General features: G+C 43.9%; 2 protein-coding genes across 10 annotated transcripts in view; one reads left to right on the top strand and one right to left on the bottom strand.

The window, feature by feature from the left end:
* Window positions 1-7,542, top strand: part of TUB (TUB bipartite transcription factor) — an 89,972-nt gene extending 82,430 nt beyond the window's left edge. For 3 of the 6 annotated variants that reach the window (XM_057553400.1, XM_057553396.1, XM_007172816.3), the window contains one exon: window positions 842-7,542. In XM_057553400.1, coding sequence (XP_057409383.1) covers window positions 842-1,137 — 296 coding nt within the window. In that variant the 3' untranslated portion in view covers window positions 1,138-7,542. Of the gene's footprint in view, window positions 1-59 lie in introns of all 6 variants that reach the window. The other 3 variants (XM_057553399.1, XM_007172817.2, XM_057553398.1) reach the window with 2 other exon arrangements.
* Window positions 7,543-7,614: 72 nt separating this feature from the next.
* Window positions 7,615-14,854, bottom strand: part of RIC3 (RIC3 acetylcholine receptor chaperone) — a 47,088-nt gene continuing 39,848 nt past the window's right edge. For 3 of the 4 annotated variants that reach the window (XM_007172814.2, XM_007172815.2, XM_028164144.2), the window contains one exon: window positions 7,615-9,738. In XM_007172814.2, coding sequence (XP_007172876.1) covers window positions 9,284-9,738 — 455 coding nt within the window. In that variant the 3' untranslated portion in view covers window positions 7,615-9,283. The remainder of the gene's footprint in view (window positions 9,739-14,854) is intronic. The other variant, XM_028164146.2, reaches the window with a different exon arrangement.

Genomic DNA, 14,854 nt, shown 5'->3' with positions numbered 1-14,854 from the left:
CATCTCCGCCATCCCTGCTCTGCCCTTCTGTCTCTGTCCACGCTTGTGCCTGGCTCCAGCGGACTACATTGTGATGCAGTTTGGCCGTGTAGCAGAGGACGTGTTCACCATGGATTACAACTACCCATTGTGTGCGCTGCAGGCCTTTGCCATTGCCCTGTCCAGCTTCGACAGCAAGCTGGCCTGCGAGTAGAGGCCGCCTCGTGCCCTCTGGGGTTGCCCAGCCTGGAGTGGAGCTGCCTGCCTGCGGAGACAGCCCTGCCGACCCCCTGTACATAGGCCTCGTGCCAGGTGACCCTTTGGCTCTCAGTGGGCTCCCGGGCCCAGCCATCCAGGAACTGGCTCCTGCGCCTCCACTGCTGAGGCAGAGGAGTGGGGGATATGAAGGGACCAGCGTGAATTCCTTCTGTGCCCCAAGATCAACACACACACCCCCCACCCTTGGGTTAGTATCCTGCTGCAGTCATGTTTGCCAAGCTGAGCAGCCTCTTCAGCCGGGGAGGCAGGAAGAGGTGTAGGGGGAGAGGAAGCACAGTGCAGGGCTGCTGGGGCCCAGCCATGCACTCAGCCCAACTGTGAGGGGCACAGCGAGTGTGTGTGTTAGTGTAAGTGTTAGGGCACACCTACTTTACAGAGCAGAGGGCTGGGTAGCCGAGCCTGGCCCTTACAACTACAGGAAGTCCTCCAGCTTCAGAAGGCCTCAGCTGGGCCTGGGAAGAGTTACGGGCATGGGGAAAGGTGAGTGGCAGGACCTTGCCAGGGTTGCAGGGGCCCGGCTGTGGCTGTGGGAAGTGGCTGGTGGCCTAGGGTTTGAGCTCATTTGATTTCTCTGTGTGCACAGAGGCGGCAGGAGGCCAGCCCCCAAGGTCAGATCTCTTAGAGGATGGGGCCTGCAGGACGCAGGCTCAGCGTACGGGCGGCGCATGGGACAGGGCTGTCCTGGAGCTCCGTCAGCTGCCCCGGGAGCTCCCTGCTGAGCAGTCCCTGCACAAACCCCAGGACACCAGCCCCAGTCTGCACACAGGTAGGCGTGCCTGGAGCTCCTGCCTGTGCTTCAGCTCCCACTGCAGTCAGCCTAGGCTGTGGTCGCTGAGGGCTTGTATGTGGTTGTTCTTAGCTGGGAATGGGACAGGGTAAGGAGAGCAGGAAATGTTTTAGAACCACAAGCGATCAGAGGTGGCAGGACCCTGAGAGATCATCTAGAAAATAGGACTTGCCCTGGGTCACCTGGCTGGTTAGGGGCAGAGTTCGGAGTTTCAGCTCCCTTGATTTCCTTGTTTCCACCATCCCCCAAGAAACTGCTCTCTCTGACCTTCCTAGGGCACAGTCTGCATGCCCGTGCACCTGATTCTAGAGACTTAGAAATGTCAAGAGGTGGTGACATTGAAACCATTTCAGTGGGAAGTCGGGCAGTTCCCTGCTGAAAGCTGTCTGGATTTTTGCATGTCCGTCTGGTAGGGACCGGCCTGTGCCTGGCTCCTCCCCGAGGGCAGGCCTTAGCGAGGCCGCTGCCCGTTCTGCTGTCTAGGTGTGACAGGTGGTTGAGAGTCCAGGGCTGCGCCTGATCCCTCTACCGCCCGCCTCCTTGGGTGGCGGCACCTACTCTGAAGACCTGCGCAGTCTTGCCTATTTGTCATTTACCCTGACAGCGGCTACTCGCCCAGATGGAGATCGGGGATCAGTGGGAAGCAAGCAAGAGTTGTTCCCCACTTCAGAGTAGATAGATCTGCTTGGAAAGACTGCATAGAAGTCGGTTTTTTAAAAAGTAAAAATCATACTTTAAACATGTTAGCAAGGCTCTGAGGTGAAGTTGTTTTGACTTCAGTGGGAGTAGTATGCTCTTATTTCCTGGTAATCTGGGTTTTCCTACGTTGAGTACTTAAAGCAAAGCATTCTTGTTCTAGCAGGGATCTGCCCACTCCTGGGGCATGTCTCTGTGAGAGGCCCCTCCAATGATCCAGGTTGTTAACATGGTCTAGTTTCTAGACAGCTCTTGACTTGGGGCCATCTTTAGGGCACTAGAACTTTCTATACTGGAGCTGTTCCACTTGCCAATGAAATACTGTCGTGCCGTCCTCCTTTCCATAGTCCCAGTTTGGCTCTTCCTTTCTTGACTTTGAAAAGAGAGACCTGCTGACATTTAGAATGATGGAAAGTAGATGATCTCTGAAGTCTAGTCAAGCTGTTTCTCTGGGTCAATGATTTTAAGGTAGAACAGGTTGATTCTGGATCCTCATGAGAGAGGGGATCCTGGTGGCAGAGTGGAAAATTCATTAGAAGCACAATGGAAAAGTAGTCCCCTGCTTTCTCCTCTAGTACACAGGGGAGGGGGTTGACAGATGTTTTGGTAGGGTCAGGAATGTGGCCTGAGAGTTCCAGCCTGGGCATGGAAAAGGGTAGCTCAGCAACAAAACCCTCTGTTGGGCATTGAGTGACAAGCAGTAGCACTCGAGTCACCTGCTTAAGACCCCAGCTTTGCAAGGTCTGTTCTTAAGACCCCATTCTTGGTGATGCTGGTTTTCCTTGACCACTGGCCTCATAGCCATGGGCCCAAAGACTCATAAAGCTGCCAGGGCCCCTGGAGACCACTTGGGCTCAGCCTCTCCCACAGTAAGAGTTCTTGCCCTTCATACTCTCTAACCAGATGGTCCTTGGTTGGGCAGGGAACTTGGTGATGGAATGAGCAGTCCCTAAGGGTGTTGAGTAGCTGGGACATTAGGCAGCTCCTCTGTAACTGCTCCTAGCTCTAACTCCTCCTGGGGCCACACCCCCAAACTCTATGCCCTCTGCCCCCAAACAGTTCTACAGAGCAGTGAAGTTCACTTCCCTAACTAACTCTTCCCCAATTCTGGCTTTTCTTTCCTTCTGGCTCCAAGGTGCTCTGTGTCTGTCTGTGTGTCTGTGTGTCTCTGCGTGTATTTGGGGCAAAGGGCAATCTGTGAACAATCAATTGAGGTTTCCTATTACAATCATATTTCTACAGATGAATAGGAAAGGAATAGGATGTAGTTATGATCACCGGTGGATTTTGTTCATTTCATGCTCTTTGATCAGAAAGTATAATTTGGAAAGTACCAACTCTTTCTCCCAAGGTTCTCCAAGGAAGACACCATCCCAAAAAGTTTAGTTCTTCAGTTCCCACTTTGCATTACCTGAAGAAATTGGTGTGTTGCATGTGTGCTTTTGGATGAATTTGAACTTATTCTAGTTGAATGTGCCTTAAAAACCATGACACTAATTCAGAACGAGCATGTAAGGTCCAGACCCATGCTGAGGACAGGTGTTAAAAGCCAGGGAGTGTGATAATCACAGGCTAGAAGACAACATTTGGGGCCCACCTCCTTCAGTGACAAGGGCAACAAAAACTGTAGAAGCAGACATCTTTCTTTGCTCTGGAAATGGTGGGGCATTTACTTCTAAATGAATTTACCATATATTTAGAGGCAGTTCTGAACTTAACAAGCCACAGTGATGACTTCAAACTAAGATGCTTGTGCTTTCCTTACAGTGAGGGGAGAGGCTGGGCTGGCTGTGTCCACGGCTTTGTTATGCAAGCACAAATTCCATCTCCTAGATGGAGTCCCTGGCTTTGCCTTCCTGCGGTAACACCGGCCTGTCCCTCTCTACAATTCTTCACCCCAGCTGAGATACCCCTGTGACCTCAGGATGCCAGGTGGCCCTCAGAGCACATTTTTCCAGATAGCTGAATGAGTCTGCTTTCTTGTGGTGCCCAGCACTGAGTGGGGCCTGACTCCACTGCACTCAGGGCCCAGCTTTGGGACCCTACACTGCCCTGGGCCCTGGCTCGTAGAACTGTAGCAGCCCCAGGAACAGGCCAGAGGATGGGCTCTTGTTTGAGTTTAGTGGTCACCTGTCCTTCCATACCTCCTGTTTGTAATTTTCTGTCATCTCAGGATATGGGGGGAAAGGTACAGCAGAAGTATTTGGGACGGGTTTGGTTTTTGAATTTTCCAACCAAGTTGAGAGGCAGGTTGGTCTTACAGAAAGCACTACTGCACTTAGTAACCATGTGATTTTGAGCAAACCACGTGATTTTTCTAGGTCTGTTTTCTCACCTACAAAATAAGGAGGTTGGACTGTCACAGCTTGCAGTAGGATTCAGGGTGAATGAAAGTTGATCCTTGCTTTCATCACTTTCTAGCTCATCACCGTGCCTTTTTTCTTTCCTAAGAAAGACGTCACACCCCTTTCCTCTTCTCTTCTGTTGTCCCTCCCTCCTTCCCTATCAAGGTCCAGGCAGAGCTGGAGATTAGGCCGAGATCCAGAATTTCCTAGAGAGTAACACAGTGGCTTAGAAAGGGAAGCCCGACTCTGGCCTCTTTAATCCTGCATTTGGTGACTAAGGGGACTTAGGATGGTGACACTTCTCTTGTTGGGAGCATACATTTAGCCAGTTTTCATAATGCCTAGAATGTGTATGTCTATTTGCACAAGATTGTCTTTTCCTATTTTGGAGTGGTCAGACATTTTATTTTTGTTCAAAATCATCAAGTTTTAGACAAACTTGCAAAACTGTGCTTTTATTAAGTGACTTTTTGAATAAACTCTTTGGTATTCTGGAGCAAATGTATTTATTTATTGGTATGTGCAATGACAAAGTTGGTATTTTCCCATGTTGACATTATGTATGTTGTAGAACTTAGTGTTTGTCTAAGTACAGACCACAAACCATATATCAACAAATTAAACTTGAACTGTTTCAACACTGCTGTGCACTTTTTTCCCCCTATAAAAGAAAAAACATGTCTCTTACCTAAAAGTTTTTTTCTACATCATTCATTCCTTCTGTCCTAAGAGCCTCAGGGGTGGGCAGGAGGGTGGTGGTAACAAGGGGAGCATAGCTTGTTTAGAAACCATCACATATGGGTGGAAACTGTCTTCCCTCTGGCCGAGCTCGTCAAGTTTAAGGATGCTCAGGACCACACACGCAGAGGCTGGAGGGGCTAGAAGAAGGGTAAGGACAGAAGGTACTTAAGTTAGAGCATCCTCTGCAGGGGCAGCTGTGCCAGCTGGAAGAATGGGCTGCTGCTTCCTAAGTAAACCCCTGTGGGCCTGGCCCGTACGAACAAAAACAGGACCATAGAGCTGAAAAAAGGTGAGAAAGGCCCAAGTGATAGAAAACATGAAGACCCAGCCACTGGGTTCCTGGAGCCCTATGCAGAGCAGCCTAACCTGTTTAAACAGGACTTGGACATACTATACACACTTGGGAATTTTCTTTTCGGCCTGTGGCAGATCTGAAGCCAACAGCAAGGGAGGCTGCAGTTGTGGCTGGAAGCAGACATGAAGGCTATGGGTCTGATCCTGAGGGAGGAGGTCAAAACTGAAGTCACCCAGAGACTGCAGGACCTGTGCTCTGGGCCATTCCCAGCAGTCAGGGTAGCCTTGGAGGGTGTCACGGGCCACAGCCCAGCAGCACAGGACTTGATGACAGAGTGTGATGCTGTTGGTGGCACTGGCATGAGCACCTAGCACAGGCTACACCCTGGACAGACACTGCGCACAGCACTGCGAGGCGGGTATTATTCCCAGTGCGTAAATGAGGAAATTGGTGCTTAGAGGAGTTAAGGAGTAATCAAGAAAAAGGAGAAATTTGGCCTATTTACTTTGTATAAGAAAATGGGAAAGGAAAAACATAAGGTTAGGTACATTTTAGAAACACTTGTGTGAAAATGGTCAAGGCAAAGTCTGTGATACTTCATGTTTTTCTCATTGCTGGGTAGCTGAAGTATTAGATTTTCCTTTGGTATATAAATAGTCTGGGTTGAGGGAATCTAAGAGTGTGGTAATAAGTAGGGTTGGTTTATTTATTACCCCAGATTTGGAGTTTTTAATGTGGTCAACAGCATTTCCTACCTGAACTGTGGCCTCTCTCCTTGGCTCTGCCTCTGGGAAATAACATTTGCAGGGCACTACTAAAAAGGAAAGAGATTTTCGTTGTTTAGTGGTCAGGTTAAAGACAAATCTCGTCAATAGCCCTGGACACGGTCCATGGAGAGTCCTAGTTTACAGCTATTATCCTGGCATAATTAAAGCTCCCTTTTCCCAAGTCCTAGTTGACAGCTATTATCCTGGCATAATTAAAGCTCCCTTTTCCCAAAGTGCCCCAGACTGGACCATAAGTCATTGGATCATCCAGGCCATAGAGGGTGCAGAGAGTGGGGTCCTCACAAGCCATCTCTTCTACAGGCCAAACGTGCCTGCACTCCTCTATGCAGCTCTCTGGGCCTGGCTCCTGAGCTCACATAGCACTAGTCCTGGAACTAAGGAGGTACTCTCCTTGTGCTCTTATTCTGACCAGGAAAGGGGATCTCCTGGCCGGATCACCCACCTGATTTACCAAGCATGGTCCCAGGTGATGCAGTTGTTTCCTGGGCCAACTATCTGCCTCCAGAGGTATGACTGTGCTCTGCCACGGTGCCTAAAAGTCACTGCAGACCTAGTGCCAGGAGACTCAGCCCAGATCAGTTCTGGAGAAATGAAGACCAGGAGGAAAGAGACAGCAGGCATGACAACAAAAACCAGTCCCATGATTTTGGTCATCCTGGATTGTATATACAAATATAATTGTCATCCCTGAAGAATAACATAATTCTGAAAAATCCAAAAAGGATTGCCTAATCTGAAATTATTGAAAAGTACATTAAAATTTTTGAAATATAAATACATAAATATATTCCTGCTATATAAACCCACCAAGAACCAGGGCAGCAAGAGCTATCATGAGGTCTTAGTACTTCCAGCAGGAACTATTTCCATAAGCCAATTTCCCCCAAAGATTAACATTCCAAAAAAGAGTTGGTTATGTGACACCTTACATACCAGCCTCATCAAAATACCTGAACATCACCCTTTTACTTTCACACCCCACTGCTCTACCACCACTCTTTCTGCCAAGAATGTCCTTTCTCTTCCTTGCACAGCTGAGAAGTTCTTAGCATCCCTCGAGACCCACCTCCTCTGTGAAGTTTCTTGAAGTACTTTAGCAAAAATGATCTTTTTTTGTGCTCCTATAGATTTGGGTCCATATCTCAAATACAGCATAAAACCTTGTACAATAAAAGTAAAGTAGCTACCGCTTATTGAGTGGTTATCCTGTATGAGATAGGATAGTGCTGTTTTATAGGCACTGATGATTTCATTTAATCCTCATAACTACCCTGTGAGACCTGGACTTTGACCCGCCAGCCTTAGAATGAGAAAGCCAAGGTTCTTGGGGTTAAGGAGCTGGCCAGATTCTGCAACTAGAATAGACAAGGATGGAACTGTGACCGACATTTCCCTGCCTCCAGAATTCACGATCTTGAGCCCTTTTATAGTTCACAGTTCATTTTTAAAAATAAATCGGATAAGGCTCCCACATTCAACTGAGTTTTTTTAAAGGTAGGAATTGAACCTTCTGTTCCCACTGCCTAGCTCTGAGCAGGGTCTGCTGAATGAATACATGAGTGAATAAGCTAGAAGGAAACAAATACATACCTCTAATAAGGGAATCATATCCTAAGGCAAAAAAGAAACTCGAAACAGGGTCCCAGAACTCTTCTCATAAATCAACCCCTCATTGTGAATGAAGAGAAACAACACAAAAAATAATTTATGGAAACAGTAAAGAGCACCTACATTATTTTTTGCCTTCAGCATTACATTACATCTAGACTGTTTTCAGTACATTTTAAACTGTATTCTTTACAAGTGAATCAAATGTTCCACACAGAGACAATATGCTTTCTATAGACTCAGTCTTCAATGACTTTTCTCTGTAGTCATTAACTAACAAGAAATGCACAGCAGTAGCTGATACATTATCTTAATATGATCCTGTACCTGTGACAGCAGTGTTTATGCTTATGTGATTTAATAGTGATTAAACTATTTTCCTGGCCTCTTGCTCATGCCAGGCACAATGGAACTCTAAAAGCCGAGTCTACCTTTACATGATTTCTTAATTTTCAAGTCTTCTGCATTTCATGACTGGGAATATCCTCAGGAATGTGTCCTCTTTAAACTCTTAGGTCTTACCTGTAAACTGAATTCACTCATCCTTACTAGACAGAATACACCTTACCTCAAGGAGACACATGACAGATGGCAGCTCAGAGATTAGGCTTTTGGTTTGGTCACAATCCTCCCAGTCCTAACCTACCTCCTACTTTGCCCAGCTTTCTCAGTAGACTCAGATATCCAAATATGGAGCAAATGGTCTCTTCCCGGGCACTGCTACATTGGGTCCCTGCAACTTCCCTGCTGGGCTGGCACTTGGTCTATAAGCTCAGTCCTCCTCGTTTCTGTTTCAATTGAATTTGTTGTGAGGACAAATTTCCCAGAGGGTACAACATTCAGAAACAGCACCTAAGCAAGGACTGCCTGCAAGCGCATCGGTTCTCTCCCCATCACCGGCTCCCTGGCCTTCTGAGTATCTCGTGGCAGGACCACCACCCTTCGGCAGGCTTTCCTGAAGCCTCAAACCTTGGCTCTGCAGGGCAAGGACTAAAGTCTCTAACTCAAGTTTCCTCCGGCCACTGAAGACCAGAGGTACGAAGGTACTTATGCATTTGGCAGTTCTGTTAAGCAGAACAGGGATAAAGGAAGCTAGAGATCCAGGCAATAGTAGAGCAAAACCATCCCCCAACAAGCCTCTGGGTTCATTCTGAGGTCAGTGGGAGTCTTCTACTCTGGAGAAAAGTGGAGATCTGAGGCAGCCTGGGTGCTCCTAAAAAGGGCCTTGCTGTGAGCAAGGGGCTTCAGATCAGACAGCAGAGTCTCACCCTGCTCTGGCCCCACCATCCCCACTAACAAAAAGGTTTTCTTCTTGAGCGCAGCGGACTACTAACCTGCTCAAGGCCCACAGAATAAGGCATTCTGGACTCTGAAATCTTCACTCTTACAACCTCATGTCCCCATCATGTATAATCTGATGTTCGTTCACAGGTAAACCATCTGTTACTCCTAACACGAAGAGTCAGACCTCTGCCCTGAGTGGTCCCGTCTGTAATTACAATAGATGGAAAATTACTCAGTGGATCAACTCTCTGATGGAGGAAAGGCAGGAAGAGAAAGAGGGAAGCGGTCTTGTGTTCATACTGATCACTGTGATGTTTTACAGGTGACAGGTGTGTAAGCACCAGGAAGGACACATGATATCCATGGCAGTGGCCTGATTGGCTATGATATTTAAACACAGAGAATGAAATACAGGGCACAGGGCCAAGGATGAAATCAGAGAGGAGAGAAAGGTCACCTTGGGACTAGAGTAATGGGCACCTCACCAAACTGGCTGTCTGTACTCTAAACGGCGGGGGTCCCGCTTCCTCAGCATGCCCCCTGGATCTGCTTTATCAGCACTGACGCCTGGCCCTTCATCTCTCAAGTCGCGGGGCCACATTTCTTCGGTGGTCTCCTCTTGCTCACGGTAACTATCTGCACCAAATCCAGCATTCTCTGCCAAGACAGCGGGATCCTCTTCTTCATGAAAACAGCAGGAACATGTTTCTGCCTCTGGGTCACACGAGGTAACAGAATTATCTTCCTGAGCTCTGGGGTCAGTAGGCATTTCCCACCCCAAATGGCCTGATCCTTCTTCTTCTATCACTCCCATTCTTTCAGCTATTTCCTCGGCAGAGGGCTCTTTTGGGTCAGGGTAATCCACCAGGATTGTTTCTTGCCTATGCTTGATGCAATCTGAAAGGTCATAAATTGGATAAGTCTCTTCAGGGTAACCTAGAGAAAAAAGCAGAACAAAGTCTTACAAAGAATGTCTCTTCCAAATAAAGTGTCGGGCTCAAAAAGGCTTCTCAAGCAGCAGCCATCCTATCCCAACAAATCCATTCAAGAAATCTCTAAGATGATTCTAACGGTTCTCAAGTTTCACTTGAGCAAATTCTTGGCGATCTGGCTGACTGTCCCCCAGCTCTTTGAAATACAAATCAATTCAGTTGAAAATCCCTTCTTAAGCGCACGGTGCTTGGGGCAGAGTGTAAGTCTCACTCCTCAAGCTTCTGCAGTAGTGATGAAGATTAAACAAACAACATGAGCCTCAGTTTAAAAAAAATGTACCAAACACCAGATGGAGAGAGCATAGCTCAAGGCTAATGTTTATAATTTCTATTTGGAACCATTTCCAAATCTTCCTGGGGGGCGGCGGGGTGGTGGGGAGGAGGGAGGAGGAAAGGAATGCTGAGCTCTTTGAAAAATACACGACAAAGCCTTCTACTAATCAAAACAATTGAAATGGCTTGCAAGCATCAGAAAGAGAGCATTTTAGCAATACATGCCCAAGATCCCGAAGGACAAGGACTGCATTTTCAGAAGGCAGAATTTCCATTGTTGGCTTCTTCCTCTTCACAGAAGGGAACAAAAGAAAACAACAAACTGGTAAACAAAATGAATCCCAGCAATGATAATGAGAAAAGAGAAAATGTTGCCAAACTGAAGAACAAAATGAAATACATCTGTGTCAGCCAAGCCGAGCCTGAGCAGCAGATGGGCCGTGCTGGAGCTCATATGCCAGTGCTGGCAACAGCGGCCATGCTCACCGCACAATGTGAAAGCTGGAGAATTTGAAATCCATTTGCACATTATGATAATTGGCAAATTGAACCCTAACATAAACCATTTTTTTGCCTACAAATTCTGAAAAGCAGGGGTCTTTTTTGGTGCCATGTAGAGTGTGGAGAGACATTTTTACAACATTTATAATTAGGGGAAAAAAACAGTCACACAGACTCATTTGTAGAAAATTTGAAAAACACAGACAAGTTTTAAAAAGAAAACACAAATCACCTAGAATCCCACCACTAATAACAATGTGTTGTGGTTACCTCTGGCCTTTTTATCACATATAAACATATATCTTTCTCTTTTTTAACAAAGAGGGATCATACTGTATATAAAATGTTGCACCCAGATTTTTTTCATTCAACATTGTATCATGAGCCCTTCTCCATGTTATTAGGCATTTTAAAGTTGGCTGCAAAGTATCCCATCATACAGCTACGTAACTGACATGATTTACCATGCCTCTTCTATAAGACATTTAGATTCTTTCCAATTTTCCCTTATAAGTTTCATATTAGTTAAGATCTCTGAATATAAATCTATGTCCACTTCCCTATTTCTTTAAGATAGACTTTTAGAAATATGAAAACCAGACCAAAGGGAATGGACATTTTAAAAGCCTTTTTTACACTGCCAAATTACTTTCCAGAAGAATGGTATAAATTTTTAGTCCTATCAGTGATGTAAAAAACTGGCCATCTTATCACATCCTCACCAGCACTAACAGTAGTATGTCAAGAATCTTGCCAATGCAGTCTTAGTTCCCAGGCTTAACTTACTGTGGATGGAATGCTAGGTAAACTGGAGCTTCGCTACCCAAGGCCCTCACAGTCTCCTTGGTCAAGGGCAGAGGCTGGGGAAGTCCATTTGCTAGTTAGCTCCTAGCCACTGCATGCCTAAGAGAAGTCCATTCTCTGGCATGTTGCTGCCTTGTCCCCACCTGGAACAAAGCTTGCCGTTGGAATTCCATGAGTATCTGCTTTGGTTTACGAGGGGGAAGCCTGCTGAGGAGAATCAAACAGTGACTCACATAACTACTTAGGTAGCCCGTATCAGCCAAGGCACTGGTTACCCAAAACTTCATTAGAAACATGAGCAAGCAACAAAAACTCACTGGTCCTACGAGGAAATCAGCAGCTCACAACAGGAACCAAACTAAGCAAACTATGTAAATAGCCCCTGAAAAAAGTCAATGCAGGAAACAAGAGTTAATGTCAATCAGCTTATAATTGATGTTCCCAGTAATATTCAACAGGTTATTGAACGTATAAAACCAACCAGGCTTCAATATAAAAAAGGGAGCAAACACAATGTAAGAGAGAGCTGTTAGAAACAGAAACTCAGCATTACAAAAAAAATTTAAGCTTAATAGAGGAAGAAAAGAGTAGGTTGAAATAGACATGACTGAGAACCAAATTAATATATTAGAAGTTCAAGGTGAGGAATTCTCCCAGGACAAAGATAAATATGGCAAAGAAATGGAAATTATGAGAAAAAAGATAAGCTGCATAGAAGACCCATCCAAGATCCAATCTCCGAATTACCAGAATTCTACAGTGAGAGGGCAGAGTAGGTTAAATGGAAGCAATAATCAAAATTATAAGAAAATATTCTTTAGTTGAAAAGATAACTCAAGTCTTCAGATGGATAAATGCTAGGTAAAAATACCTTGAAAAATCCATACGGAGACATATGCTGATGAACCTGTACAAATTCAAATTTGGGGGGGGGGAGGGATGGGGGAGGGACTTAAGGAAGTATTCTGACAGATACAAAAATTAATCAAAAATTTAAATTCAAGAAAGAAGATACTGCATACAAGAAAGTGGTAAAAAATGAAATCAATAAGAATTATCAATGTAAAATAATCATTGATAATGTGGTTAGAAATTTAATGCCATTGTTAAGAAATACTTAAAAGATAAAAGGCTAATACCTGTAAAAGCTGACATCACTTGTAGCTAAAATTCTACATAATTTCAACAAAACCTAAGCAGTAGGTAGAAAATAAATATGATAAAAACTTTACCTTATTTGGGAACAAGATTATATAATGAAGATTTGCAATTTGGAAGAAAAAAAGGAATTCCAATTTTCATTTCATTGATTACTAGTGAGAATGGAATAATTTTTCTTCTGTTTTGTAGCCAGTTGCACTGTTTTCTTTTGTGCACTGCATATCTAGGCGGATATCAGTGTTTTCTAAATTAGTTGTAGAACTTTTTATATATTAAAGATATCAGCTTCTTTGCTGATATCAGTCATATTTGTTACAAATCTTTTTGCAGTTTACTGTTGGCTTTGAAAACTTTTTGACATTCTCTGATCTGCAGAAAAGTTTTATGTACACTATGTAAAACACTATCCTTTCCTTTATAATTTCTTGCATTGCTTTTTTTTTTTTTTGACTGAGAAAGATGTTTTTGTTTTAATTGAAATATGCAGAAAAAAAGTGATTCGACACTTTAGTCCCACTATCTATAGGTTTTTGTTTTTTGTTTTTTCATTTTATTTATTTATTTAGTTATGGCTGTGTTGGGTCTTCGTTTCTGTGTGAGGGCTTTCTCTAGTTGCGGCAAGTGGGGGCCACTCTTCATCGCAGTGCGTGGGCCTCTCACTATCGCGGCCTCTCTTGTTGCGGAGCACAGGCTCCAGACGTGCAGGCTCAGCACTGCATTGCTTTTTTAAACTAATTTTTTTTGTGTTAATCGTAGATTCACATCTGGTTATAAGAAATAATACAGAAATCCCATGTACCCTTTACCTAGTTTCTTCTAATGATAACACCTTGCAAAACTATATGCTACAATATCACAACAAGGATATTAATACTGATACAGTCAATATACAGAGCTTTTCTATCACCACAAGGATCCCTTATGTTGCCCTTTTCTGGCCACACCCATTCCCTCCTGCTCCCACTCCCTCCTTAACCTCTGGCAACTACTAGTTTGTTCTCCATTTCTATAATTTTGCCATTTCAAGAATGTTATATAAATAGAAACACATTATATAACCTTTTGGAATTAGCTTTTTTTCATTCAGCATAATCATCTGGAAATTCATGCAAGTTGCTGCATGTATCAACAGTCCATTCCTTTTTATTGCTGAGTAGTACTTCACAGTCTGTACGTACCAACACAGTGTTTAACCATTCACCTGTGGAAGGATGTTTGGGTTGTTTCCAGTTTGGGGCTATGACAAATAAAGCTGCTATAAATATTCACGTACAAGTTTTATCTGAACATAAAACTTTCCATTTCCCTGGGATAAATGTCCAGGAGTACAACTGCAAGGCTGTGTAGTAGCTACATATTTAGTTTTTTAAGAAACTGCCAAACTTTTTTCCAGTGTGGGTATATTTTACATCCCCACCAGCAACATAAGAGTGAATCCAACTTCTTGATCTAAAGATTCAATATAATGCCAATTAAAATCCCATCAGGCTTTTTTCTTGTAGAAAGTGACACAATGATTCTAAATTTATATGAAAATGTGAAGTGCCTAGAATTACCAAAATAATTTTGGAAAAAACATATTTGAAGAACTTGGACTACCTGACTTCAAGACAATATAAAGACACAGTGATAAAGACACTATGGCACTGGTGTAAGTATAGACACATAGATCAGTGAAACAGAATAGAAAGCCCAGAATATACCCACACATACATGGTCAAATGATTTTCCATTTTCCAAAAGGGGAAGGGTTGGTTGATTTCCGACCAACACACCAAGGTAATTAAATGTAACAAAATAAACTGGAACAACAGGATATCAATATGGAAAAATATTAACCTCAGTCCTGATACCTCACACCATATATAAATAACTAAAAATAGATCACAGGCCTAAATGTAAGAGCTAAAACCATACAATTCTAGAAGAAAACAGAGGAGTTAGGCAAACTTTGAGTTAGGCAAAGACTTCTTAAACGCACACAAAGAAAGTGAGTCATAAAAGAGAAAATGATAAACTGGACTTCATCAAAATGAAAAAAACTTCTGTTCTTTGAAAGATGTCACTAAGAAAATAAAAAGGCAAGCCACAGATTAGGAGAAAATATTTGCAAAATTCATAACTGACAACTTATATCCAGACTATAGAAGGAACCCTTGCAACTAGAATACAACCAACTCAATAAAGAAAGTGGCAAACAACGTGAACAAACACTTCACCAAAGATATACAGATGGCAAATAAGTGTGTGAAAAAATGTTCAACATCATTAGTCATTGGGGAAATGCATACTAAAGTCACAAGCTAGATACCATTATACAC

The sequence above is a fragment of the Balaenoptera acutorostrata genome, chromosome 9, assembly GCF_949987535.1.
Source record: "Balaenoptera acutorostrata chromosome 9, mBalAcu1.1, whole genome shotgun sequence".
Taxonomy (NCBI): domain Eukaryota; kingdom Metazoa; phylum Chordata; class Mammalia; order Artiodactyla; family Balaenopteridae; genus Balaenoptera; species Balaenoptera acutorostrata.
This window is presented reverse-complemented; position numbering and strand designations above follow the sequence as displayed.